This window comes from Manihot esculenta, chromosome 11, assembly GCF_001659605.2.
Source record: "Manihot esculenta cultivar AM560-2 chromosome 11, M.esculenta_v8, whole genome shotgun sequence".
Classification (NCBI taxonomy): Eukaryota; Viridiplantae; Streptophyta; class Magnoliopsida; order Malpighiales; family Euphorbiaceae; genus Manihot; species Manihot esculenta.
In genome coordinates, this window is record NC_035171.2 from 7,075,555 (window position 1) to 7,102,315 (window position 26,761).

At 39.8% G+C, this 26,761-nt stretch overlaps 1 protein-coding gene across 4 annotated transcripts; it reads left to right on the forward strand.

Moving 5' to 3' along the window:
• The first annotated feature begins 790 nt into the window (after positions 1 to 790).
• On the forward strand, positions 791 to 26,761 carry LOC110625535 (prefoldin subunit 6). Of its 4 annotated transcripts, none has more exons than XM_043962165.1 (6): positions 800 to 1,151; positions 21,880 to 22,020; positions 22,100 to 22,170; positions 22,275 to 22,399; positions 22,994 to 23,054; positions 26,508 to 26,761. In XM_043962165.1, exons 2-6 carry the CDS (start codon positions 21,942 to 21,944, stop codon positions 26,562 to 26,564), a joined length of 393 nt encoding a protein of 130 aa, XP_043818100.1. In that variant the 5' UTR covers positions 800 to 1,151; positions 21,880 to 21,941; the 3' UTR covers positions 26,565 to 26,761. The 4 variants fall into 4 exon arrangements, with proteins under 4 accessions (XP_043818099.1, XP_043818100.1, XP_043818101.1 ...); XM_043962166.1 differs by having other exon boundaries at positions 21,884 to 22,020; XM_043962167.1 differs by lacking the exon at positions 800 to 1,151 and adding an exon at positions 15,243 to 15,386.

The following is a 26,761-nucleotide window of genomic DNA, read 5'->3' on the forward strand; positions in this document are numbered from 1 at the left end:
TTGTAATAAATATTTTTTAATATCATTATTCAAATAGTATTATTGATAAATTGAATTGTGAAAATTAAATGTTTTTTAAAATTAAAGGATAATTATAAATTTTTTTCATATAATTATTAATAATTAAATATACAATATGAAATATGAAAATAATTATAGAAGTATATTAGCATGATTAATTATATAAACAATATGTATTATATTTACAAAAAATTTTATAATTCCATTTCAAAAAAAAATTTATAATTATAGTTTAAATTCAAATAGTGTATATATTTATAGGAAAAAATATTAAAATATAAATAAATAATGTAAAATATAAAATTAAATTAATATTTAGATGTAAACATTTTAAAAATTAATATTACTAAATAATTAAAATAAAAATAACTATAAAATTATAAAATATAAATTATTATAAATACTTAAAAATTATAATCTTATAAATTATAAATAATTAATATAAATTATTATAATAATTATTTTTTAATATTATTATTTAAATAATATTACATGATAAATTGAGTGATAAAATTAAATATTTTTAAAATTACAATATAATTATAAAAAAATTTTAAATTAATTACTATTATAAATATTTAATTAGTCATTATTAATATATTTATATAATTATTTTTATAATAATTATTAATATATTTATCTAATTATTTACGTGAACTCTATTAATTTAAATAAAATCCACTAATTATATGAAAAAATATTTTTATAACTCATTAATTAAATTATATAATCATAAAAAATACATTCATTAAAACTGCGTAGTTTGGTGTGTTACTAGTAATAACCTAGCAAATTGCCCTGAAATTTGCCCAATTCATATTTCTCCCAAGCCAATCACGCTGCAGCAGCCATCATCGACATCGTATTTTAACCAGAGGACCCGTCGACCGCCTGAGCAGCAGCACGTCGCACCAGCACCACCGCCGCATCGCGCGCCTGTGAGCCGCCCCACCACTGGATCTCGTGCTCGTGAGCCGCCGCACGCCGCAACTCTTCATCTACCGCTCGTTTACAGCCCACCTCTGTATCACGCGATTGTGAGCCGCCGACTGCCCGCCGCACGCCCGCACCTCTGCATCAACTGCTCGTTTGCCACCCACCTCGCTCCTCTGCAGTTCAGCAGTTCAACTGTAAGCATTTTTTCGTTAAATCTGAAGAAAATAGTTCTGGATAGAATTTTGATTGGTAAGCATTATGAATTTATTATGACATTCAAGTTTATAGGCATCATAGTGTTGCGTAGACATACTTAGCTTGTAGTTCCAGAAAATAGAGTCATTTCTGGTTTTCTTTTACAATGGAGGTGTTTATTCCATTGTAATTTTGAGCTGAGCTTTGTTAAGGACCTTTGGAGCTCGAGCTTTGTTTACAAGCATCTTGATAGAGCTTTTCGAGCTCGAATTAGAATTAGGCTCATGGTTATACTAAAGGAGTTTTTCATGAGTTTGAGTGCTTCCAAAATTTTTTAATAAAAGCTTTACAAAGCTCAGCTTGGATCGATTACACCTCTACTGACCCTACTCAGTTTGGGACTCTGGCTGGGGCCATTCTCAAAAGCCATTTATCTGGGTAGCCTCTAATCCTTCAACTCTATTTTTCCGTTTGGTTCTGAGAGAGTACTAAAAAGGAAATCCAACCATATATGATCAAATCTAATGATATAGCTGGTGAGTACTGCAACATAATTGCAATTTATGCAGTTATTTCTCTTGAATTTGGTATCTGCAATTTATGTATAAATCCCTAGCAGAATATTTTACTGGAGTGGTGAATATGTGTAGGCTTCACTATGGTGGAAATGGAAATTTGTGTGTGATAACTTCCTAACTGGCTGCTGCAAAATTTACACAAGCCAACCCAAATTGCTGCTGCAAAATGGAGGTCAAGTTAACTAGACTTGAGGGAAAAAAATCCTAACTTCCTTTAGTTTTATAGTTTTCATTTTTTCTGTTTTTTCTCCCTTTTTAAATATATTGTTGTGTAAAAACTTACTAAGTGAAATAATAAATTTGCAAAATTAATATAATAATTATAAGTGATGATTATTATTGTACCCCTCTAATTTGACCTAACTAATTAAAATGTCCCTCTATTTTTTCAATTACATTAAAAAGTTCCTCGAATTTACTTCCGTCAATAGACGGATATCAATCTGTGTTTTTATTACAAAATTACCCCCCATATAACCCCTCTCTTTATTTTCTCTTCCTTTTACAAATTTAGCCATTCTATCAGCCATAAACTTCCTCACTTTAAATCTTTCAAATTTGAGTTTTCATATGGTGGAGACAATCAGAAAAGCAGAATAAGTTGGGGATTTGGTGGAGGCAGCAATAGCAAAAGTGGAGGATGGAGTGGTGGTTCCAATTTTAGGATTCATTAGCCTTGCGATTTTAGGATTCATGTCGCCAATGACTTTATGAAAGCTTAGTCCTCGGTGATGGACATTTATTGAAGCGTCTTCTTCTCACTGAGTACATCCATTGTGGTGTTATGAATCTTGATAAGCCTGTAAATCCATCTTTGCACAAGGTGGTTGATTGGATCAAATGGATTTTGAGAGTAGAGAAAACGGGATAGTATTGGACATTGGACCCAAAGTTACAGTAACTTGACTTGATTGTTTGTATTGATAGAGCCACTTGCCTTATTATCACTACAAGGTGCTAGTAAGGAGGTTTGTATAGCAAGATTGCATGATAGGGTGCTCGATGTTGCCCACACTTGAGACTCTTACTGGTGTGATTTTATAATGGCCACTATTGATTCATGTTGTAAAATGTAGCTTAAGAAATTAGGACAATTTGTAAGAGTGAGTTATTGGAGTATGATCTAGATAGGCATTTGATTGTTTTTTGGATTTCTTAATAGTTGTCGATCATGCCATTACTCATAGGAACTGCGAACTGAGTTGATTACAACAAGGAAGAAGATGGATATGCATTGTTTGTAATTTGAGATATTGATTGCTAAATATACTACAGCTTAATTCTTTCCTCATAAATGCGTTACGTCTTCTTTGAGTCTTTCATTTCTTCTGTCATACTAGTAGATCAAGCACACTCAAATGGATCTGCTTTTCTGGTTTTATATGTGGATGAGTTCGTTTTTGTTGAATTTTTCTCAATTTCTTTTATTCATTATTATTTTGGAATTATTGTGATTCTTATATTATTTGTATAGAAATTGCAACTTTTTCTATAATGATCCATGGATTATCTTTTTCCTGCATTAATTTTAATTATGGATTAAAGAATTTGCAAAATTGGTGAATACATTCTGTCTATTAATTTAGAAGCATTAAGAGTTTTGGTCCCTTTACCTTTAAGGGCATTTTAGCCTTTTCTATAAAGACTAACGGCAATAAGAGTATAAAATGGATGAATGTCCATTTTTATTGACGAAAGTAAATTGGAGGGACTTTTTAATGTAATTGAAAAAATATGGGGACATTTTAATTAGTTACGTGAAACTAGAGGGATATGATAGTAATTATCCCTAATTATAAATATGAGCTACTTTTTTTCCTTATTATAATGGTAATTTTAAAAAATAAAAAAATTCAAACCCAAAATATTTTTCACCTCTTACATGATAAAAAAAAATTAAATTATCATTTATTTATCTCAATATACTTATTATTTATGACATAACAAAAATTCATAAACTAATTTAATTTAAATATTAAAAACGTAGATAGTTTATTATAAATAATTCAAATAATATTGATTTAATTTTTTAAATTCAAACTATTATAAAGGAACCAGATTTAATTTAAAAAGTTTAAACTCATTCAAAAACTTAAAAGGCCCAAAAAGTTAAGTGGTAGAATTTGGAACAATACCATACAACACTATAAACAGCGTTTGACGGCTCAGATTAAATCTTAAGACTAGAATATACTATAACTGCCCATCTAATTGATAAATAATTATATTAGCTTGTTTTGAATTCAAGATCAGCTTCAATTATACCCATGAGAAAAATAGCCTTACAACCCTCAACCCTCAATGAGCTTAGGGATGTCAAACAGGGTTTTTACGGGTATTCAATCCGCCCGAACCTATTAGAACATATTTGAATTTTTTCAAAATGGATTTGGACATATTCGGATTTAAAAAATTTTACCTGTTTTGGGTTTGGGTTCGAGGTCGGGTAGGGTACGGGTTTAGTGGATCGGGTAACCGTTACTCAAACCGGTTATACTAGCAAAACCACCCAAACCAACCTTAATTCCTTTTTTCAATTTTATAGATACAACTGTGGTCCATCTTTGATTCCCTTCCCACTTCCCAGTTGACACCTCTCTCCCCCACTTCACTGCTGAGTGCTGAAACTGCCGGCAGCCCAGTCAAAGACAACCCTTCCCCCTCCCCATTCGGTGTCAGTGACATGTCCTTTCCTCTCCCCAGTCAACAACAACTCTTCCTTTTCCCTGGTCAGCGACATCTGCTTTTCTCTCCCCTCCCCAGTCTGCGACAACTCCTTTCCCTCTCTCCACAGTCGGCATTTCTTTCTTTTGTTGAATCGGTTTTTCTAGTAATCATCGGTTGATTTTTTATAATCAAGATTTGATTGGAACTCTTTTCAGTTTTGTAATAAGGTTTTGATAATCAAGATTTTTTAAGTGCATGTTGTTAAAGATTTTTTAGTTGCTATAAAAGATCTTTAGAATTTATGGACTATTAATCAAATTATTTAGTTATTGTTTGCTTTGTTGCTATTAAAGATCTTTAGAATTTCTCAAACGTTGTTATGTTGTATGACATATTTTCATTGTAAATTTGCCATTTATCATAGAATTTCTATTACCTTCTACGATAAATTTTGGTGACTGGACTTCAGTCCCATCTTGTTCTGTCTCTATTACCTCATTAGAAGCACCAGAATATTCATCTGAATCATCAAATTTTGTATCTGATGCCTTATTCATGGATGGAGGCATCCCTTCCATGGATGGATCAATGATTTCATCTGTTTTACCAATAACCAAGATAGGAAATGCTGCTAATAGAATTTCCAAAACTTATAGAACTCCATCATTATTTACTATGCTGCAACCAACTACTGTTCCAAGATGGCATATGAAATCTCAGACAGGTATCCTTCATATTTCTTGTAGAACTTCTCAAAGAATAGAACTTTGAAACAATGATAGATTTCCACCCTGTTGCTCCAAAAATTGGTCAAATGCGACGGAAAATTAAGAGTGCTATCTGCAAATATTTTTGCAACCTATTCATGTTATGAACTGATGTGGGTCGAGGGGGTTTTTAACTGATAGTTGTATTTCATGACCCTGGTATTTACTAATTTATCGCAGAGGGCAATAGAAATTCTATGAGGTGAATTTATGGATCGTCCATTATCAACTTTTAAGGGCATGCTTTTAGGTTATTTAGTAAATAATATTTACTTAGATTCTTACGGCTGAATGCAGATTGCAGAATGCTCATATTGAAAATTTTTTATGTCCTTCCACGTGCTTTGGTTCATATTTATTAGTTCTTTGATAAGGCTTTTATTCTTTTCTTTTAGTGCTGGTTGAATTATAATTTTAGCATGGTTTAGAATTAATTAGGTGAATTGGTGTGGTTATTTTAGTTTGTGGTTATGTATTGACTTAAATAAATTTATTTGTTGATTAAGTTACTATATGTTATTTGTTCTTGTGGCCAATTGAAAATTTATATTTCATGTTCAATCAATGTAGTTTAATGAACTTTTTGAAACTTTTTATTTGTTCAATATTTTGTGTTGGATAGAGAATTGATTCATGTTTGTGTTATGATGAATTTGTAATATATTTATTTTGTTTAACTATATTTAAATTTCTTTGATATAATTTTATGCATGCTAATTCGGGTTTGTTATTTGGGTTAGAATATTGAAATCCTTAAATTTTTTGTCAAGTAAACAAAATCGGGTTCAGGTATTATGCGGGTATTGTTAAACGGATTTGGAATGGGTATGAGTAGTAAAATTAAAATGCTAAATGGATTTGGGACGGGTTGGGAATTTTACATATAATCAGGTTCGGGTTTGAGTACTCTCAATTTAGCAGGTACCCTATCCTGTTTATATTCCTGAACTGCCCAAAACAGACCAGTCATCCTTTTAAAATTAAAGGTATATCTAACGCTTTTAGCATCTACTTTTATAACCACATTTCTTATATTTTGCGTAAAATAAATAAATACATCTCTTGCATAAAATATTTTTAATATTTTAAACTATAAAAAATCATTTAAATAAAATAAAAATAAATAAAACCCTAACCCCTCCTCTCAAACCTTAAAAACACATTACAATTTATATAGTCGTCCCCCTTCTCTCTGTCCTGCTGCCTGATCCCAATGGTGGGATCGCATGATATATTTTAATTTTACAATAGATTATTCACTCAAAGTGATGATCTGAGATCCAGAGAAATAAGGTTTTACAGAGATTTTTGGAATAATGGAAAAACTTAGAGCTTAGGGGAGGATCATTCTCCTTTTATCTCTTTCCCTCCTATGCCAGTGACGTTCAACGGCCCGGCTATCATTGGACCACCTATCTCTGCCATATTGATACGATTGTACGAGGATATCCGGTACATGTCTCATGCGTAACGGCCCCTGATTCCCTTCGTGCGTGTGTGGATGGGTCTACAAGGCTGAAGGTGGGGCCTTCTTCCCGACTCCGGATTGGACCGGGAAATAGAAATAATACTGAGCCCAAGGAGGATCAGTCTGAGAAGCAGTGAGGGCTGGGCCGGCCTAAGAGGCAATGGGGACTGGGTCGGCCTGGTTGAGAAATCCATGTGGACCCTGTATCAAGGTTCGAATGGGCTGGACCTGTTTGTACTGGGTCATGTGGGCCTCCGAGCGATGGGCCGTGATCGAGGGCTTGGCCCCTGACCGGGGTGAAGAAATCCAACGGTCATCAATTGCCTCTTTACCTTCTCGTCAGTTATTGCCCGACTGATGAGGGGGTAAACTTCGAGTGTAATAATGACCGCGCCGCCCCAGGACAAAACTGTTCAGAGCCACTTTTCGTCTCATCACTGCTTTGCCTTTTGAATTTTCTCTGTCTTCTCGGAACGCTTGCCTTCTCCTGTTCTCTGCTCTTCTTCGATTTCCTCTGCTCCTCTGCTCTACCTGCTTTTCAGGTACGCCTCTTCTATCTCCATGGAAATTTCTAAGCTTCCTGAAGTTCTTAACACCAAGTCCAGTATCACTCCCTCTACCATAACTAACTTCTTTTCTCGGAGGTATTTGGACACTCCCCTGTACCGTATTCGAGCTCCTCTCCGGAACGAGAGGATTGTTCTTCCAGATCCTCCTCCTCCCGGTTTGGTAGATCCCCAGAAGGATCGCAGCATAGTCTTTTTTGTTAAACAACGGGACTTTGGTCTAACTTTTCCGTTTACCTTTTTCTTTACCGAGGTTTTCCAATATTTCAGGATAACTCCCCGAATGCTATCCCCAAATTCTATTTTGTTCATGTGTTGCTTTGAATCCATTTGCTTGAGCTGGGGATTTACGCCCACGGTTCATCTATTCGTGACCTTTTTTCGTCTAGTAAGAGCAAGTAACAATTTTTATTACTTTCCCCCCGTGAGGGTTTATCCATCCTCACGGGCTATAAGGATTCCATAAAGGGTTGGGTAGAGGGTTTTGTAGTCGCGGAGCTGAAAAAAGACTCCGGTTCGTCGTGGGGGGTGGAGCTCGACTGGGAGGAGGTCTCTCTGGGTTGCAACGACCTGCCCTAGCTGAGCCTTACCGAACAGGTTGGGTACCTTAGATTGACTTCTGTTGACAAGAAGTACGACGTCGAGAAGTGTATGTTTGCCTGTAATCTTAGGGATATCCAGGATGCGGGTATTGTACCTTGTCCAGCCGCTTTGCTTTGTCTTTGTGATTTTTACTTGCTAACCTGTTTTGATTTTGTATTTTTTGCAGCTTCTGACTCCAAGATGGACCAAATCAAGCCTCCTAAGAACCTCATATTGTCCCGAGAGAGTGTGGACGCGACTTTGGACGTCCTGCTGGCGGGGCGATCCGTGGGAGAGGCTACTCAAAAAGTGGCAGAAACTATCTCCTCCAGGTCGGCTATTCGACCTCCTCCTCCTCCTCCGGTCTCTTCTCGGGCTTCTAAGCCCAGCTCTCGACGCAGCAGGTCGTCCCGGCCTTCCAGCCACGGGAGGTCGAGCTCGGCTCATCAGTCTATACAAGCCCCTCGGCCTCAAGGTACTTCTAACGAGGGGACGGAAGAGGGTCCCAGGATTATCTCTGAAGTGGCTGAGGGTGTTGGATCGGTGAGGTCGGACCTTGTCCTTCCTACTGTGGGCTCTTCTGGGGTCTCCGCTGTTGTTGAAGAGGAGGTTCCCGGGGGGAGGCTCGAGGTCCCCATTACAGAAGAGGGAGCTCCAGGGAAAAGAGAGGAGGTTATTCTCGTGGACGAGGATGTCTCGGAGGCCCCCACCAATGACGCTCTTGCCCCTGAGGAGGTGGGATCTGACCCTGCCAAGGACGAAGGTGTCACAGAGAAGGTAGGGGACAAACGTCCTGCCTCCCTTGAAATGCCTGCCCCAACTCCAGCTCGGAAGAAGTCCAGGGCTTCCAAGGGATCAGCTCCAGCTCTCCCTCCTATTGGAGAGAAGAAAGAAGGTTCTAAAGCATCAACTCCAGCTCTCCCTCCTCCTGAAAAGAAGAAAGATGTCCCTGTGATACCACTGCTGTCTGCTCCTGACAACGACATTCTGAACGCGGAGGATATCACCCATCAGTCTCCAGCGAGCGTGGTTGCTGAGATTGTCAAGGAGCGGATGTTTGGTGGTGTCATGGAGGCTTCGGATCCATGCTTGCTTGCTCTCACTGGTCTCTTAGCTAGCTCTACTAGGGAGCAAGCAGCGTTCCGTTCTCGACCTCGTGGGGAGCTCGGAGACACAATCAGGGAGATGCTTCTGATGGTAAGCTAAGCTACCTCCTTTGTTTTCATTCTGGTTTTCTTTGTTTCTTTGTTTTAACAGTTTTTCCTTTGTATTAGGTGACGGGCCTCTTTATGGAGGTGGATGCTCGCGACCACTCTCTCCGAGAATCTGTGGACCGCCGGATTGAGGAGGCGCGTCTGGAGGAGAATTTATCCGCAACTAGTGATGCCAGGGGCAACCTCGCAGCAACTCGAGTTCATACCCAGTCCCTCCAGGTGGAGCTGCATTCTGCATTGGAGGCCCTCAAAAGAGCTGACGGGAGGGCGGCTGAGGCACTGGAGCACACCAAGTCCCTGGAAGCAGAGTTGTCTCATACTTGCAGGGTTCTCAAGGAGTCTGATGAGAGGGCGGCTGCAGCGGAGGTCCGATGTGAAGAAGTTTTGAAGCAGCTGTCCTCCATGGTGGAGACCCTTCGTGAAAAGGACGAGGCTGTGAGTCAGAAGGATGAGGTCCAGCATCAATATGAGGCCCTGAAGGCTGATTTTGAAGGAGCTCAAGCTCACCTTGATAAGGTGAAGGTTCAAAAGGAAGGAGCCCTAGCTCGGGTGGAGGTTCTCGAGCAGGAGCTGAGCAGAAGTTCTGAGAGTATCAGAGACCTGGCTTCCTCGGCGGAGGAGTCCAAACTTCATAATCAAAAGCTTAGTCAAGAAGTCAGGACTTTGGAGCATAAATGCTCAGCCCTGTTCGAGGAGGCCAAACATGTTGAGGACAGGATCCAGCTGGAGTGCGAGAGGCGTTTGATGGAGTATAAGGAATCAGCTGAGCTAAAGGAGAAGATTGAACAAGCATGTGAAGCTCATCTTCAAACTTACAAGGATTCTCCCGAACTGAAAGCAAATATAGCTGAGGCCTGCCAGTCACGACTTGCGGAGTATAAAGCCTCTGATGAGATGAAGACCGCTATTTGGCACAAAAGCTTTCGCATGTACGTGTCCGGTTTCAATAGGGGTTTGAGAGATTCCAGACTTGCTCTTTCTACCCCTCTAGCAAAGCTCCGAGCTGCTGAGGTGGACTCCGATGGTGAGGACGTGTTATATGGTGAGGATGATCTGTCTTTACCCAAAGGAACCTCTCGCACTGTAGCTGGGTCCTCTGAGGCAGAACTCAAGCAAGGGGATGAAGACGCTGGGCCTCGAGGGCAGGATATCGTACCTTTTGTTGGTACGAGGGGCTCTGGGCAAGAAGATGACAGTCCTCCCGTAGATAGTAATGTAAATAGTGTGAATGATAATGATGTAAATGTGGATGATAATATGCCTAAACATGTAAGTCCTTTAAGGACAATTTTGCCTTCATCGGAGTAGGTGATTTAGAATAGGCTGTAACATACTTTTTCTTTTAATGAAATTTTACTTTCACTTATTTGGACTGCTTCTTGTTTTTCCTTCATACTTGAACTTATCTCTGTTTATCAAGAATGAATCACTTAAACTATGTGTTTTGGAATTTTCCTAAGGAATCCGCTGTGAACTTTTGACCTATAAATTTATTTGTTTCACCAAGGCATTTTTGTCCGTAAGCTCTTTCCGAGCTGGGCTAGCTGCACTCGTGAACTCTGTTTTTAACAGTGATCAAGGCTTTCAATTTACAAGTTTTTATCCTCGTTACTTTATTAATGTGAGCTCGGGCGCACAGCCTTTGCTGAGTAATAGTAAGTCAAATCATGTACCTGTCGCGATGATGAGCAGGGCTCGTCTTTCTGCCTTTAGTTCTGTCTTGGCAGGGATTGGAGTTGAGGTTTTATCTGCTTCGTGCCATTAGATTTTCCTCGGATTACCCCTTTACTTTCTCAGTATTTATTACATGAATAGTGAGGGAGTAAATCCCTATACTTCATTTGTACTTGCACGGCTTCTTTTTAGGCGATTTTACTTTGCTTTCTGGTTGTGAGCTCGGATGTCTGGTCCTCCTCGAGGTGATCCTTTGTCAGGCGGTGCAACTTAATCTGCGTGCTCCACTGGGATGGGGAGTTCGGTCTTTGTCGTTTTCCTTCTTCTTGGGTTATTCTTGCTAAATATTTGTTCATGGCAAACTGACTCAAGCTGTGAGCATAGTCCTTTGCCTTCGTTTATCCTCCTATGTGTTCCTGCATTTATAGGACTTTTCATAGAGGGAGCTCGGTTCTCTGTTATTTCCTCTATACTTAGCTTCATTCTATCTGAGTGTTTCATGTTGCGAGTCTATCCGAGCTAGGAGCTCGGTTCTTTGCTCTTTGCTTAGGCTTTTATGCCTACAGTCTGTAACGCTTCTTGTATCACGAGCTCGGGAGTTCGGAATTTCGCTTTTTTCGCTTTGGTGCCCCGAGCTTGTTTGTGAGGTCGGACTTGGTTTGGGAGCTCGGTTCCTTGCCCCTTGCTTAGGCTTTTATGCCTACAGTCTGTGATGCTTCTTGTACCCCTGATTATTTTCCGGGCTCTTTGCTGTTTAGACCTCTCTCTAGGCTAGTTGAGCTAGTTTAGTGCTAGCGGTCAATTCGCGAGGTCGGTGCCTCTTATGATTGTCCCTGTTTCTATGTATTTTGGTACGCATTTTGCTTAGGATTCACTTTGCCTTTAATTCGGTCTTCCTATTGGATTTTCCAGTACCGAGCTCATTTTTTGAGGTCGGCATGGGGCTGTGGCGCTCTTGGCTATTGTTTCCCGAGCTCCTTCGGGAGGTCGGAATCTGGTTTTTCATTGGTAGCTTAGGACTCATCTTTCGCGTGAGATCGAAGCTGTGTTTTTATGAGTTGTCCCTACACATGATATTGGGAATTTTTGCTTCGAGAGGCCCTTAAGACTTTCACCGACCGTTTTTGTTTTGTTTTTCCGGGAGTTCTAGGGGATCCCGGTCTTCTTTGTTTTCCCGGGAGTTCTAGGGGATCCCGGTCTTCATTGTTTTCCCGGGAGTTCTAGGGGATCCCGGTCTTCTTTGTTTTTCCGGGAGTTCTAGGGGATTCCGGTCTTCGTGCTCCGGGAGGTCTTTAAGATCCTCACCGGCCGTTTTTGTTTTTTTTTCCCGGGAGTTCTAGGGGATCCCAGTCTTCGTGCTGCGGGAGGTCTTTAAGATCCTCACCGGCCGTTTTTCTTTTGTTTTCCCGGGAGTTCTAGGAGATCCTGGTCTTCGTGCTCGGGGAGGTCTTTAAGATCCTCACCGGCCGTTTTTGTTTTGTTTTCCCGGGAGTTCTAGGGGATCCCGGTCTTCGTGCTCCGGGAGGTCTTTTAAGATCCTCACCGGCCGTTTTTGTTTTGTTTTCCCAGGAGTTCTAGGGGATCCCGGTCTTCTACCTCTGAGGTCTCTATGTCTCAGGGTCTTCATTGTCAGGAGATCTTGGGGATCCTGGACTTGTATCTGGGAGATCTTGGGGATCCCGGTCTACTGCCTCCAGGAGGTCTCTATGCCTTAAGGAGGTCTTTCTGAGCTCTGTTCTTTCTTTTCTATGGAGAATTATTGATAAGCGGTTGTCGAAGCCGTCAAAAATAAACCTATTAAACAATCAACAATTAACTTGTAGATAGTGGCAATAGGGTCGAATCACAGGGATTTGACACTACGGATTTTCCTACTAATGACTTGGACAAGTAAATAACAAGAAATTAAAAGAGGGGGGTTTTGTTTTGATGATTAAAACTAAATAGCAAGAGAAAGCGATAATTTAAATAGATGAGAATTTTAATAGGAGAAGAATTCTAGTTGAAGAATGGATCTATTTCAGTTTGTTTAGAATTGATCATTGATCTTTTCAATACTCTTATCTATTTCAATAAGTTAGTTTAGGACGTGGAATACGCTTCTCACAATCCAAATTCCTCCTTAGTTCTAGTTTGATTAGGAAACATTCGCTAATCAAACATTAATCAACAAGTTGCCAAGGAACATCCTTGGGGCATTGTAGCATCGAACAACTGTTGACTGCATTAAGACTAAGAGAAATCCAACTCTAACATTGCCAACCGCGTGGTCAAGTTTAGATTATGCAACTGATTATACTTGTGTTTAAACAATCTAAGCAATTACGGACCTAAATTATTCAAACAATATATTACTCAAGCAATTAAAAGCAACAGGCCTTAATTGATTCTAAAAGCAAAGCAATAATTATAGAAAGATCAAGTTGCATAAATATTGAAAGCAAATAAGAGTTTAATAATGGAGTTTTAAATCTCCCAATTCATCACAAATCTGAATTTCCCCAATTTCAACTAGAAAAGAATGGATTTAACCACTCATGGTGGACAAAATCACAAAAGGAAGAAGAAAGAAAAGAAGAAGAAACTGCTGTATTTTTCTGCGGAATTGCTGAAGATGAGATATCTTTTGCTGGTTTGGAGGCTGCCCTTTTATAGCTGAAGAATTCCATCATTCTAGGGTTTTGAAATCCCTTTTTAATTTGGCTTGTGATTCCTTTTTTGATGTTGAATTTAATTGCAACTGGAATTCCTTAGGTGAGAAACTTTTTCGTGGCTCTTGGAATTGTGTTGGTAGTGATTTAGTTGGATTTGGACTTCTGAAAATTCGAAATTCGGTTCCCTGCTGTTTTCCCACCTCTGCTGTCAATTTCTGCTGTCAAGGTGATTTGGGCAGTTTCTGCGAGTGATTTGGGCAAATCACTTGCCCAATCTGCCCCAATCGCTCTCTGGGATTCAGTCCAGTTTCTGTCTCTGTCCCTGCGAGTGATTTGGCCAATTTCTGCGAGTGATTTGGGCAAATCACTTTAACCCAATCACTTTTCCAGCTTTTTCTTCACTTTTTCTCCAACTTTCCAATTTCTTCCTTTTCTGTAAAAACATAACAAAAACACAAATTAAGCTAGAAAAATGTGTAAATAAACAGTAATAAATATAATAAAAATGTGGCTAAATTATGCTTGATCAATTACCTCCACACCTAACTTTTTGCTTGTTCTCAAGCAACAAATAACTTAGTCAATCAAGCTCCTTTTTCTTTTGAGCCTAAGTACCACTTAATCAGCCCCCCTAGACTCCTAAATTGAAGTATCACAGTATAGAATACATGCACCAAGGTTGTTCTTCTCTTTTCCTTGTTTCCCCTTACCTATCATGGTCAAAGGAAAGGTTTTTGATTCATTCATGCTTATTCTCTTTGTATAAGCTCAATGCAACCTCTAAGAGTGACTTGCCCTTCTTTGAGCATTTTATTTTATTTTATTCAGCAGCACTTTTTTTATTCTTGCCTGAAAAAGTCACTAACCTTTTTACGCGAATGTGCATATTGGTGATACCCACCCCCGGTTACTCAGTTAGTCACTTGTTCAAGTGGCTACTAGCTCTGTTCATAGCTTATTTGGCCATAGGAACAGGTTTTATGATTTGTGCTTTGTGCTGGTTTTTCTTTTTCTTTTCTTTTCATGACAGTTTGGGCAAATCACCTCATAGGGAGTTACACTAACTTTTTATTTGCATGTATTTATATTTTTATTTCCCTTGACCAATGCAAATTTAGAGATTCAATTCAAGAAAAGAACTTCCAAAGTGAAGGTAGCACACTATAATTGATTCAATTTAGGCTTAAAGGGGTGGAAAATCAATGGGGTCATGAGATAGGAAGCTCTTTTAACCTTGTTATCTATGCTGAGTAGAGTAAAAGCTAAGTCAAAATTCTGTGTGTGTGTGTGCAAAAAGTGAAAAAATGTGTGAAAAAATTTTGGTGTGTGTTTATGGGGCAAAAAGATGCAAAAAGAAACAAAAAGAAAGCAAAAAGATAATGTAAACGGAAAAAATATAACCTAAACCTAACAGTAAATACCCTCACACCTATTCCAAACATTGTCCTCAATGTTTAACATAAATATGAAAAAAATAATAAGGAGAAGGAAAGGGACTGCCTGGGATGTGGGTGATTTGAGCAGGTGATTTGGGCAAATCACCCGGCCAAATCACTGGCTGTCATGGTCTGTGGGCAGAAAGTGTTGAACCAGCAGCTGCAACATGCTTTCCATGTGCTGCATCTTGTCTTGAGCCTCCACCGAATGGTCTTAAGGTGCCTTTTATGTCCTCCAAGGTCCACCCAATTGCTTTCTTGTGCTTCCTTAACACATCAAGGAGCTTTTCCTCTTCTTCTTGGCTGAGCTGGTTAGAAATAATTACTGGAAGTGTATTTTCAGCCCCTAAAAAGGCATATTTGAGATGGCTGGGCAAGGGTTTCAGATCTGGTGTATCTGTTGCCTGTTCTGATTTCTGCTGTTTGCTGTCTGATTTGGGCTGTGATTTGGGCAGATTAACTGGTGATTTGGGCAAATCACTCTCTGTTGTGCCTGTCTGCCCCAGTGATTTGGGCAGATCGTTTGGTGATTTAGGCAAATCACCCGCCACCAGCTGTGAACAGTACTCCATCTGGCCTGTATCAGTGTTGCTGTCCACTTCTTCCCTCCTGCAAAGACCTTCATAAAGTAAGTTTTCTTGATCATAATAAAAAATTTCTTGACTTAAATCATCAATAACATCAAGGCCATAAACATGAGAAACATCATTGGGAAATTTCATGGCATCATAAACATTAAATTTGATAATTTCCCCTTCAAACTCCATGGTTAGTGTGCCATCATGCACATCAATTTTTGTTCTGGCTGTGCTCAAGAATGGTCTCCCAAGTAGGATGTCAGAGGTGATTTTGCCCTTATCCTCCTCCATGTCAATCACATAAAAATCTGCTGGGAAGACTAGTTGGTCAACTTGTACCAACACATCTTCTAGCACTCCCTTGGGATGGACGACGGATCGGTCAGCCAATTGGATCACAATGCTGGTGCCCTTGAGTGTACCTGCATTAAACAAGTTAAAAATGGAAAAGGGCATGACATTGATTGAAGCCCCAAGGTCACACATGGCCTTCTTTATTCCCACATTGCCTATTTTGCATGAAACCGTGAACATTCCTCTATCCTTGCATTTGGTGGGAAGTTTCCTTTGAATGACAGCTGAGACACACTCCCCCACACTTACCTTTTCATGTTCAGCAAGTTTCCTCCTATTGGTGCATAGCTCTTTGAGAAATTTAGCATACCTTGGTATTTGTTTGATAGCATCAAGTAGAGGTATGTTGATTTCTACCTTGCGAAGTGTCTCAAGTATTTCTTTTTCCTCTTTTTCTTTTTGAGATCTTGCAAATCTTTTGGGAAAAGGGTAAGGTACCTTGAATTTTTCTGCTGGTTGTTGTTTCTGCCTTTGACTGGATTCTGCCTGATCTGTTGATTTGGGCAAATCACTTTCTGCCTTCTCTGGTGATTTGGGCAGATCACTGCTGGGCAGCTCAGTCTGCTTAGCGATTGGGTCAGTGATTTGGGCAAATCGACTGCCCTGATCACTTTCTGGTAGAATTTCTTCCATGGCCTGTTTTTGCAATTTTTCAACCTTGCTGTCTTGTAGCTCTTTTCCACTCCTCAATGTGATGGCACTAGCATTTTGCCTTGGATTTATCTCAGTTTGGGAAGGTAGCTTTCCTTGTGATTCAAGCTTACTCAAGGATGAAGCCATTTGTCCCACTTGTTGCTTCTTTGCTGGCTGTTCAGGAGCTATTTGAGTGGCGTATGTTGCTGGTTCAGCGAGTGCAACAACTTCTGGTTCAGTGGTGTCAATTTCTGAGGTTGCTGGTGTTTGGACAGCAACAAGGGATGTAATGGTGGCAGATTCAGCACTTGCTGATTTTTGGACAGCAGGTTCAGCAATTGCTGATGTAATTGTGGAATTTTCAGCAGGTGGACAGCAACTGCTGTCTCTATTTGCAGTAGGTTGGACAGGCTTCAACAAGTGTTGTTTGGGCAGTAGCTGGTTCAGATTCAAGTGTAGTGGTGATTTGTGCAGCTAACTCAACAGCTCGGTCTGTTTCTTGAGAACCTTCGTCATCGTCCCATAGATCTTGAAGCTCTTCCTCTCTTCTTAATATGTATGCATCCACTGAGTTGACCGCTTGATCCACTTGCTGTTGGAGAATTTTCCCAGAAATTTCCAATTTCCTCACCATCTCTTCAAGTTCCATATTGGAGTTTTGAGGTGTTGCTTGGGCTTGATAGTTTTGGTAGTAGTCAGCCCTTGCATAGCCATAATTCGGATTGTCCCCCCAACATGGATTGTATTGCAGATCTCTTTGGTAGTCATGGTAGTGGGCTATCCTTGTATAGCCATAGCTCAGATTGTCTCCCCAACCTGTATTGTATGTGTCAAGGAAGGGATTATGTCTTGGCTGTCCATAGAATCCTTCAAATGCATGTGCTTGTTGAAGTTGTTGGGCTTGACCTATACCATAATTTCTCACCATAGAGGTTAGTTTAGAAATTTGAGAAGAGAGAAAAGACATACTTACCGTAGCCATGCTTGTAAGGTCTTGGCAGTGCGTTCAATTTCTGGATCGTAAAGAATAGCTTCTTTACGATCAGCCCTGGTCATAAAAGGAAAATACGTTAGTTAGATCAAATCCCCGGCAACGGCGCCAATTTTTGATAAGCGGTTGTCGAAGCCGTCAAAAATAAACCTATTAAGCAATCAACAATTAACTTGTAGATAGTGGCAATAGGGTCGAACCATAGGGATTTGACACTACGGATTTTCCTACTAATGACTTGGACAAGTAAATAACAAGAAATTAAAAGAGGGGGGTTTTGTTTTGATGATTAAAACTAAATAGCAAGAGAAAGCGATAATTTAAATAGATGAGAATTTTAATAGGAGAAGAATTCTAGTTGAAGAATGGATCTATTTCAGTTTGTTTAGAATTGATCATTGATCTTTTCAATACTCTTATCTATTTCAATAAGTTAGTTTAGGACGTGGAATACGCTTCTCACAATCTAAATTCCTCCTTAGTTCTAGTTTGATTAGGAAACATTCGCTAATCAAACACTAATCAACAAGTTGCCAAGGAACGTCCTTGGGGCATTGTAGCATCGAATAACTGTTGACTGCATTAAGACTTAGAGAAATCCAACTCTAACCTTGCCAACCGCGTGGTCAAGTTTAGATTATGCAACTGATTATACTTGTGTTTAAACAATCTAAGCAATTACGGACCTAAATTATTCAAACAATATATTACTCAAGCAATTAAAAGCAACAGGCCTTAATTGATTCTAAAAGCAAAGCAATAATTATAGAAAGATCAAGTTGCATAAATATTGAAAGCAAATAAGAGTTTAATAATGGAGTTTTAAATCTCCCAATTCATCACAAATCTGAATTTCCCCAATTTCAACTAGAAAAGAATGGATTTAACCACTCATGGTGGACAAAATCACAAAAGGAAGAAGAAAGAAAAGAAGAAGAAACTGCTGTATTTTTCTGCGGAATTGCTGAAGATGAGATATCTTTTGCTGGTTTGGAGGCTGCCCTTTTATAGCTGAAGAATTCCATCCTTCTAGGGTTTTGAAATCCCTTTTTAATTTGGCTTGTGATTTCTCTTTTGATGTTGAATTTAATTGCAACTGGAATTTCTTAGGTGAGAAACTCTTTCGTGGCTCTTGGAATTGTGTTGGTAGTGATTTAGTTGGATTTGGACTTCTGAAAATTCGAAATTCGGTTCCCTGCTGTTTTCCCACCTCTGCTGTCAAGGTGATTTGGGCAGTTTCTGCGAGTGATTTGGGCAAATTACTTGCCCAATCTGCCCCAATCGCTCTCTGGGATTCAGTCCAGTTTCTGTCTCTGTCTCTGCGAGTGATTTGGCCAGTTTCTGCGAGTGATTTGGGCAAATCACTTTGACCCAATCACTTTTCCAGCTTTTTCTTCACTTTTTCTCCAACTTTCCAATTTCTTCCTTTTCTGTAAAAACATAATAAAAACACAAATTAAGATAGAAAAATGTGTAAATAAACAGTAATAAATATAATAAAAATGTGGCTAAATTATGCTTGATCAATTATCATTCATAATAATAATAGAGATAATCTCGTTGTGTAAACAATGGTGTTGTTTTATTCATTCATGTTTTTCAGAGTACAATGCTTTTCTTTACAAATATATCAGGGGAAGTACCTCTTTAGGTGCTGGATATTCCAGGCGTGGGGCTCAGGGTTTCCTTGCATATCTTCAATTCGGTATACTCCTGGTCTGACCACTTTTGCTATCCTGAATGGGCCCTCCCAGGTCGGTGCCAACTTGCCCACTGCCGCTCTTTTTCCCGTAGCTTCCAAGTTTTTTAGGGCTAGGTCCCCTACTTTTAGACTTCTTTCCCTGACCCTTTGGTTGTAGTAACGGGCTGCCCGTTGTTGATAAGCAGCAGTTCGGACTTGAGCTTCCTCCCTAATTTCTTCGAGAGCGTCCAAGTTGTTCCTTAATTTGTCGTCGTTAGTGTTCTCGTTAACAAATTGGACTCGATGAGTGGGGATTTGCAGCTCGACTGGGACTACGGCCTCTGTGCCGTAAGCAAGTGCAAAGGGCGTTTCTTTAGTGGACGTTCTGGGGGTAGTTCGGAGTGCCCACAGGATACTGTTGAGCTCTTCTGCCCAGTTCGCCTTTGCCGCAAATGTCCTGAAGGTGTTGCAGTCAAATTGCCTGCCGTTATCTGAGATGAGCACCCTTGGTATGCCAAATCTGCAAATGATGTTCCCCCAACAATCATGTTGATGGTCCCACTGGATCCATCGTTCACTGGTCCAGCTCCCGTTCTCCTCTATACTGGGACTGTCGGATTAGGCTGAGGTCTCTGTCCCTCCTGTCTTTTCACGAAGTTTTTCAGGTGCCCTCTCTTTATCAGCCTTTCTATTTCTGTTATCAATTGGAAGCAGTTGTTGGTGTCGTGGCTGTGTGCGCGATGGTACTGACAATACTTGTCAGGATCTCTCTGGTTTGCTTCTGCTTTCATGGGCCGAGGCCATTGGAAGAACTCCTTGTCCTGGACGGTCATGAGCACTTCGGCTCTAGAAACGTTGAGGGGGAGTTGGTGTTTCCGGGACCCACGGGGGGAGTGACCTTTGTTCTGAGGCCCGAGGGGAAGGTCTTTGGTCCCTGCGCTCCTAGGGTTGTCTGTACAGTTCAGGTCTCTTGCCATGCTTTTTCTCGCGCCTCTCCGGCCTTCCCTCCTCCGATGCTTTCCCCTTATCTGTCGCTCCCCTGGCGAACCTGCTTGTCTCCAAAGCATCGTCCTGTCTTATATACTTTTCTGCCCGTTTCATCAGCTCGGCCAGTGAGGTCGGAGGCTTCCTGCTCAACGAGCCAAAGAACTCTGCTGAGGTCGTCCCCTTCTGCATGGCTTCTACAGCCCTTCCTTCATCGAGCTCGGAGATCTGCAGGGCCTCTGTACTGAAACGAGCGACGTACTCCCTGAGTGATTCGTCTCCTCTCTGCCTGATTGTCTCCAGGTAGCTCGTCTTCCTATCTGCGGGCACTCCGGCAATAAACTGGCTGATGAAGCGAGTGGCCAGATCTCCAAAACTGCTGATACTCCCGGCCTCAAGGCTGTTGAACCACGCCCGTGCTGGCCCCGAGAGCGTCATTGGGAACGCCTTGCACGTCAAGGCATCTGATAGAGTCTGCAGCTCCATGAAAGTCTTGTAGTTGAGGACATGCTCTCGGGGGTTTCTAGCTCCTTCATAAGCCGCCATTGATGGCATCATAAACTTTTTAGGAACAGTCTCCTGTTGCACCCACTTCGAGAAAGGTGAAGAAGTGGGCAGGAAGGTTTGGCTCTGATCCTTCTTTCCTAGCTCGGCCAAGAGCTGCTCTCTCAACTTCTGCAGCTTTTGGTCTACATTCTCATCTTCCAGCCTGGGTTTCTTCTCCAGGTGGTATTTCTCCTCCTCTGCTTCATTTCTCGTCCACCTGGTTGTCCCGGCGGAATAGTTGTCAGCCTCATCATTCTCTATCATCTCCCTCACCCTCCTTCCATGGACTCGGGCCTCCGGTTCTTCCTCTTCCCCGGCTCTTCTCCCCTTTTCTCCGGTACCGCGGCTGCTGGTTTGAAGGCGGTTAAGGGCAGGTTGGGGCTCATTGGTTTGGGGTTCTTCTACCACTGGGAGTGTATTCATCGGGGTACTGAGGCCCCTTTGTTGCATTATCTGCCCCAACCAGTGGGCGGTGTTCTGCAGTTGGAGGGCCATGGTTTGAAGGTCCTGGTTAGATAAGGTAGCGGTGGGAGCATTCCCTGCCAAGCTTGGCGAGGGATTGAGAGGAATAGGTGTTTGGTTATTTAGTGTTGTAGGGCTAGAAAAGGAGAATTGTTGCCCCTCTTGGGCAGAGCTCAGGTCATTTGGGATGTTAAGGTTGCTTTCATTGTGATTAGCCATCGTGGATCTCAGTGGGTTTTGTTAAGAGTGGAACTCCGGTGATGAAAAGATCTCCTTCGTTCCCATAGACGGCGCCAATTGATGATCTGAGATCTAGAGAAATAGGGTTTTACAGAGGTTTTTGGAATAATGGAAAAACTTAGAGCTTAGGGGAGGATCATTCTCCTTTTATCTCTTTTCCTCCTATGCCAGTGACGTTCAACGGCCCGGCTATCATTGGACCACCTGTCTCTGCCATATTGATACGATTGTACGAGGATATCCGGTACCTGTCTCATGCGTAACGGCCCCTGATTCCCTTCGTGCGTGTGGATGGGTCTACAAGGCTGAAGGTGGGGCCTTCTTCCCGACTCCGGGCTGGGCCGGGAAATAGGAATAATACTGAGTCCAAGGAGGATCAGCCTGAGAAGCAGTGAGGGCTGGGCCGGCCTGAGAGGCAATGGGGACTGGGTCGGCCTGGTTGAGAAATCCATATGGACCCTGTATCAAGGTTCGAACGGGCTGGACCTGTTTGTACTGGGGTCATGTGGGCCTCCGAGCGGGATGGAGAAATCCAGCGGTCATCACAAAGAATTATAATCGATTAAATTCCATAAATTATTTTTTGTTATTTTATTAATAATTGTGGTTATTTTTACAAAAATGATAATTTAAAAATAATGTGTATAAAAAGGTAGAAAGCAAAGGTCAAGGAGTTTGCAGCAGCGGCAGGAAGAGGAACTAACATCTAAAGCAATGGCATCTTCAACTGCTATTCGAGAACTGCAGCGCGATCTTGAGAACAAAGCCAATGATCTTAGCAAACTCCAAAAGGGTAAGCTTTCCAGATCCTTCTTTACCATATATTTAACTTTTCAGACTAGAACCCTAACATTGGGTTAAATTAACAACAGATATTGCAAAGAATCACCAGGTTAGGAAAAAGTATACTGTCCAACTCGGTGAAAACGAGCTCGTACTCAAGGTAAGGGATTTTGATTAATATTACAATTATCGGTTGGCTTCTTTTGACTAATGGGTGGTGTCTGACTTTTTTTTTTTTAAAAAAAAAAATTGTTATTGTTGCAGGAGTTGGATTTACTTGATGAAGATGCCAATGTTTACAAGTTGATTGGTCCTGTTCTTGTGAAGCAGGACTTGGCAGAGGCCAATGCCAATGTCCGCAAGAGAATTGATTATATCTCTGCTGAACTGTACGTTTTTGTCACTTGGCTTATTTCTGTGGTTGCTTTTAAGTTAGCTATGGATTATGAAAATTTTTGATGCCGTGATCAACCGTCCCTTTCAGTTGACAATTTGCAGCATAAAGTTCTTCACTGATTGTACTTTCTGCTAGTTTTGTGTGCCATTTATGGGGGTTGGTAGTTTCTAGGGTTAATGGTCATTGATGGAAACTGCAGTTTTTCCTTCCATTTTGAATTCAGCTTTTACTTTCATTTATATAAATATATATAAATATACATATACACACGGTGCATGATTCATCTGTTTGCCTTTTTTGGTGGATGGGGAGAAAGGGCAGGGTAATGTCATTGAAAAATCCATCTCAGATAAAGATCTGTTGTTGCAATATATGCAAACAAACTAAATGGATGCAGATCTAATGACAATTTTCATTTCTAATTTTCTGGTCTATAAGTTTAGGCACTTGTGCTGCTAACTGTCGTTCATTTTCCTCTTCTCCTGGCATCGTTATTCATATATATATGTATGTATATATTGTTACAGTTATTCTCGTGTTGCTGCTGAATATCCTTTTGGCATATAAACGTTTTTCTGTATCGCAGGAAGAGACTTGATGCAACTCTTCAGGACTTGGAAGAGAAGCAAAATAGCAAGAAAGATGCGGTTTGTTTCCTTTATTTTTCACCTGTTTTTAGTTGTGCTGGAATGATGTCTCTGTTGTTTTTCTGGCCTACTCTTTGGATTCTGATCAACAATGATATATAGATCTTAAATATTATTTTGTGTTGGTGGTAATTTCTTTATTTTTTCACCTGTTTTTAGTTGTGCTTGAATGATGTGTGTATGTTGTTTTCCTGGCCTACTATTTGCATTTTGATCAACTATGACAACGTAGATCTTAAATTTATTTTGTGTTGGTGGTAATTGAATGGAATTTATTGCTTCACCTTTTTGTATCTGTCAATTTATTATATTCACATTAGGCTGTACTTCTTTATTGGAAAGAAATTTAGGGAGTGGAAGTACTTTTTTTAGGGCAAAGCACAAATAGGTACATTGTGGTTTTGCATATTTTTAAGTTTGGGAATGTGGATTGTTCCTTGACAAGTACCCCGTATGCAAGAAGGGGATAAATCCCTTAACACCATTTAATTTGGGCTGACATAGAAATGCTTTGATAACTAGTTAGGTGACCTGTTTAAGGTTTTCTCCCCTTCTTGCTAATGGAGCAAAACACATGGCTGTCTATATAGCAAGCACTGGCCCAAACTTGAAAGTGCACTTTGTCCTACTGTTTAAGATTTATTATCTTTTTGTTTTATTTAGCCAAGGTATTTAGAAATAGATAGGCTAGAAGTATCGAAATGGTGTATCATACTTCCACCTTTTTCATGGCATTGTCAACACTCATTGTGAGCATGCATTTCTTGTATCAACTATATACCAATCTAAACACACATTATTTACTTTGAACCTCTCTGCTCTATGATCATGACTAGGGCCTGGAGCCTTCTTTACTCTCACCAATACCGCATCAAGTTGCTTTGCGACTCTTGTACTTTTGCATGAGTTTTGTCCCCCCTACACTTCTTCAATGTATACTGTACTGAAAAGTACACAAACTTGTTTGAGTTAGAATTGATGTGTTATTATTGGCATACTCGTGCATAGGTTGCTGGTTGTGGTTTGGTTCATTTGGCTGTTGCTCTTTTAGGTTGCTAGTAGTACTTTGGCAAGTTATTCTCCCTACTGAACCTAAGGGCGTTGAGCTGCTGAACTGGCGTATATCTAGGATAAGCTGCTTTATGGTTGATGTGAAAAAGATTTGTGCAAATCATCTTTGACTTTTGCCTCTTGGATGGTTTATATTTTGGCAGAATATGGAGGTTGATGCTCCAATTACCTGTAGTATTAGCTTTGACAAGTCTACAAGGAAGCGATGTGGTGTTTGAGTTTGTTAATATTGCCTACTTTACTAGTATAAACTATAAATTAGTTTGTTTTAAAAATATTGCTAAATCTCTAACTTGCCCTTTCAAAAGGTGAACTACCAGCTGCCAAACATCGTTTAGGCTTTGTCTGGCATTGCTTTTAGAGCTGTAAAGAGAAACTTTTCTTAATATATTAATTAGAGTATTAAAAATTGATTAAAGAATGCGCAGTTCTCGGTTTAAACGGGAAAACTGAACCAAACTGACTGGTTTGGTTAGTAATTTTTATAATTTTTGGTTAGTTGGTTCGGTTTGGTTAAATTCAGTGAAAAAACTCAACCTTAAAACACTATCTTTTTGCTACACGCGTATATACCTTGTTGCCATATTTTCCTTGCCCACAGTCCACAGATCAGCAATCCTCAAACCCATCGAGCTGTTTCAACTTCCCCACTCTTCTCTATCCTGTCAGCTTCCCTCCTCAAACCCATTGCCCCTTTCTTTCTCCACCCTTTCCTATATCTCCCACACATTGATCCACTTGAGATTAGAGAATACCTAAGCTTACTTTGTTTCTATCTTTGATTCTCCATTCAATTATCTCTGTCCTTGTGTCCCTTACTCATCACTCCACTATTGCTCTCCATCAATTCTCATTCTCCAATCATCATGGAGTTGTGCTTCGAGTCTTTGTTGGCTTCAATGTGCCTCGCCAACTTTAATGTGTTTCGATGATTATCAACGTTGTTATGGACTCTTGTGAAGACATGCAATCAAAGTTTGGAATCAAGGACTAGTCCCTAGTCAGATGGGTACTCATACTACTTGATGTATACAGATCTTCTTTGATGGTTGTTTGTTTGCTAGTTTGATTTGTTTGAAGAAAGTGGGGTTTGTTTAATTTATTTTGTTTGATTTTTTTGTTTAAAAAATTTTGTCTGAATGTTGTTTGAAGAATATTGGTATTTGGTTTTGTATAGAAGTTTTCTTGTATGTTTGATGAAATTGGGTTTTGTTAATTTGATCTTTATTTGATGAAAGTTGAGTTCCATTTTATGTTACTGCTACTGGTTTGGGGAAAGAATCAAAGGAGATGAGGAGAGGACGTTTTGGAGCAAAAAAGATGCTGTTTGAAATTTTGCAAACTGATGGTTCCGAACTGAACTGATTTGATTTGGTTCTTTGCATATTTCGGCTTGGTTTCAGTTTTGTATTCTCTATCCAATCGGGTTTTTCGGTTTTTCAAGTTCGTTTCGGAACTAATCAAATGCTCTCCCTTATTGGATATGTTTTAGCTATAAGAAAACAAATGAACTAAATATTTTTAATTTTGAACTTCTTTTCATCATCATCTAAAATGTTGTTTCTTTCCATACTTGAAAAACACCCTTTTATCCTTGAAACTCAGTGCCAAACAAGGCCTTAATCTCATATAGCTTCAATTAGTTCATGTGAATTGAATCAGTATGTTGTCTTTAAAATGCTACATTATTATTAGTTTTCCTTGTTGCGATAAAAATTTCCCTATATTAGTTTCAGACCTGCTCAATCTCAACAATCTAGTATCTGCTTTTCTAAGGTCTTGCAGTTAAGTGTCTTTTCTGATGCTTCTCCTAGTGTTATCCTCTGTTACTTTGACTTTTCTCTTTATTGTAAAATATCCATGTCGATGCGATGGTATTCCCGTCCTTAATATTAGATATTCACGTACGCAAGTCCAGCTGTGGATGAACAAGTGGGGTTTAAATATAAAAGTGCAAAAGTAGCTGAGATTTGGGTCAGTAAGTTGAAAGTAATACCAGTAGCTTTTCTCCATCGATTTGCTGGTTTGTTTATGCTATAGCACTGCATGCTTCTGGTTTTAGCCAATTTTGTAATTCTCTTCCTCTTGGTTTGAGGTTCAGAAATGAAAATTTCTGTCACTGAGGTCCATGATTTCATCTTTAGTGCGTGCTGGTTTATTATGAAGGGGTGCACAAGTGTGCAATATCACTTACATTATATTTATGTCCTTGTGTTGGTTGATCACATTTGCCAATCATTATGCTTTATAAAGCTTCTTTTGCATCATCATTTAAACTTGGCTGATGAATATATTACAAAGGGTTATGTTTTCAGATCAGGTTAATTTTATGTGATATAATATGCATATCAATTACCCATATCCAATTTTATTGTCCTGCAGATTTTAAAGGTACAACAAAGGATCCAATCTCTCCAAGCTGGAAAGGCCAAGGCGTAACTTGGAATGTTTAATAATCAGTAGGCGTGTAACTCTTTTTTTTTCTCAGTTGTTTGGGATCATTACGTGATTAACTTGTGCGTGAAAAATGTTGGGGTTTTTGCTGAACTAGGTCTTGGATATAGTTTTTATATGCTCTGCCATGACAATGAAAAAGGTTTAAAAAAAAAAAAAAAGGTCATGAATTGCTCTTGGAA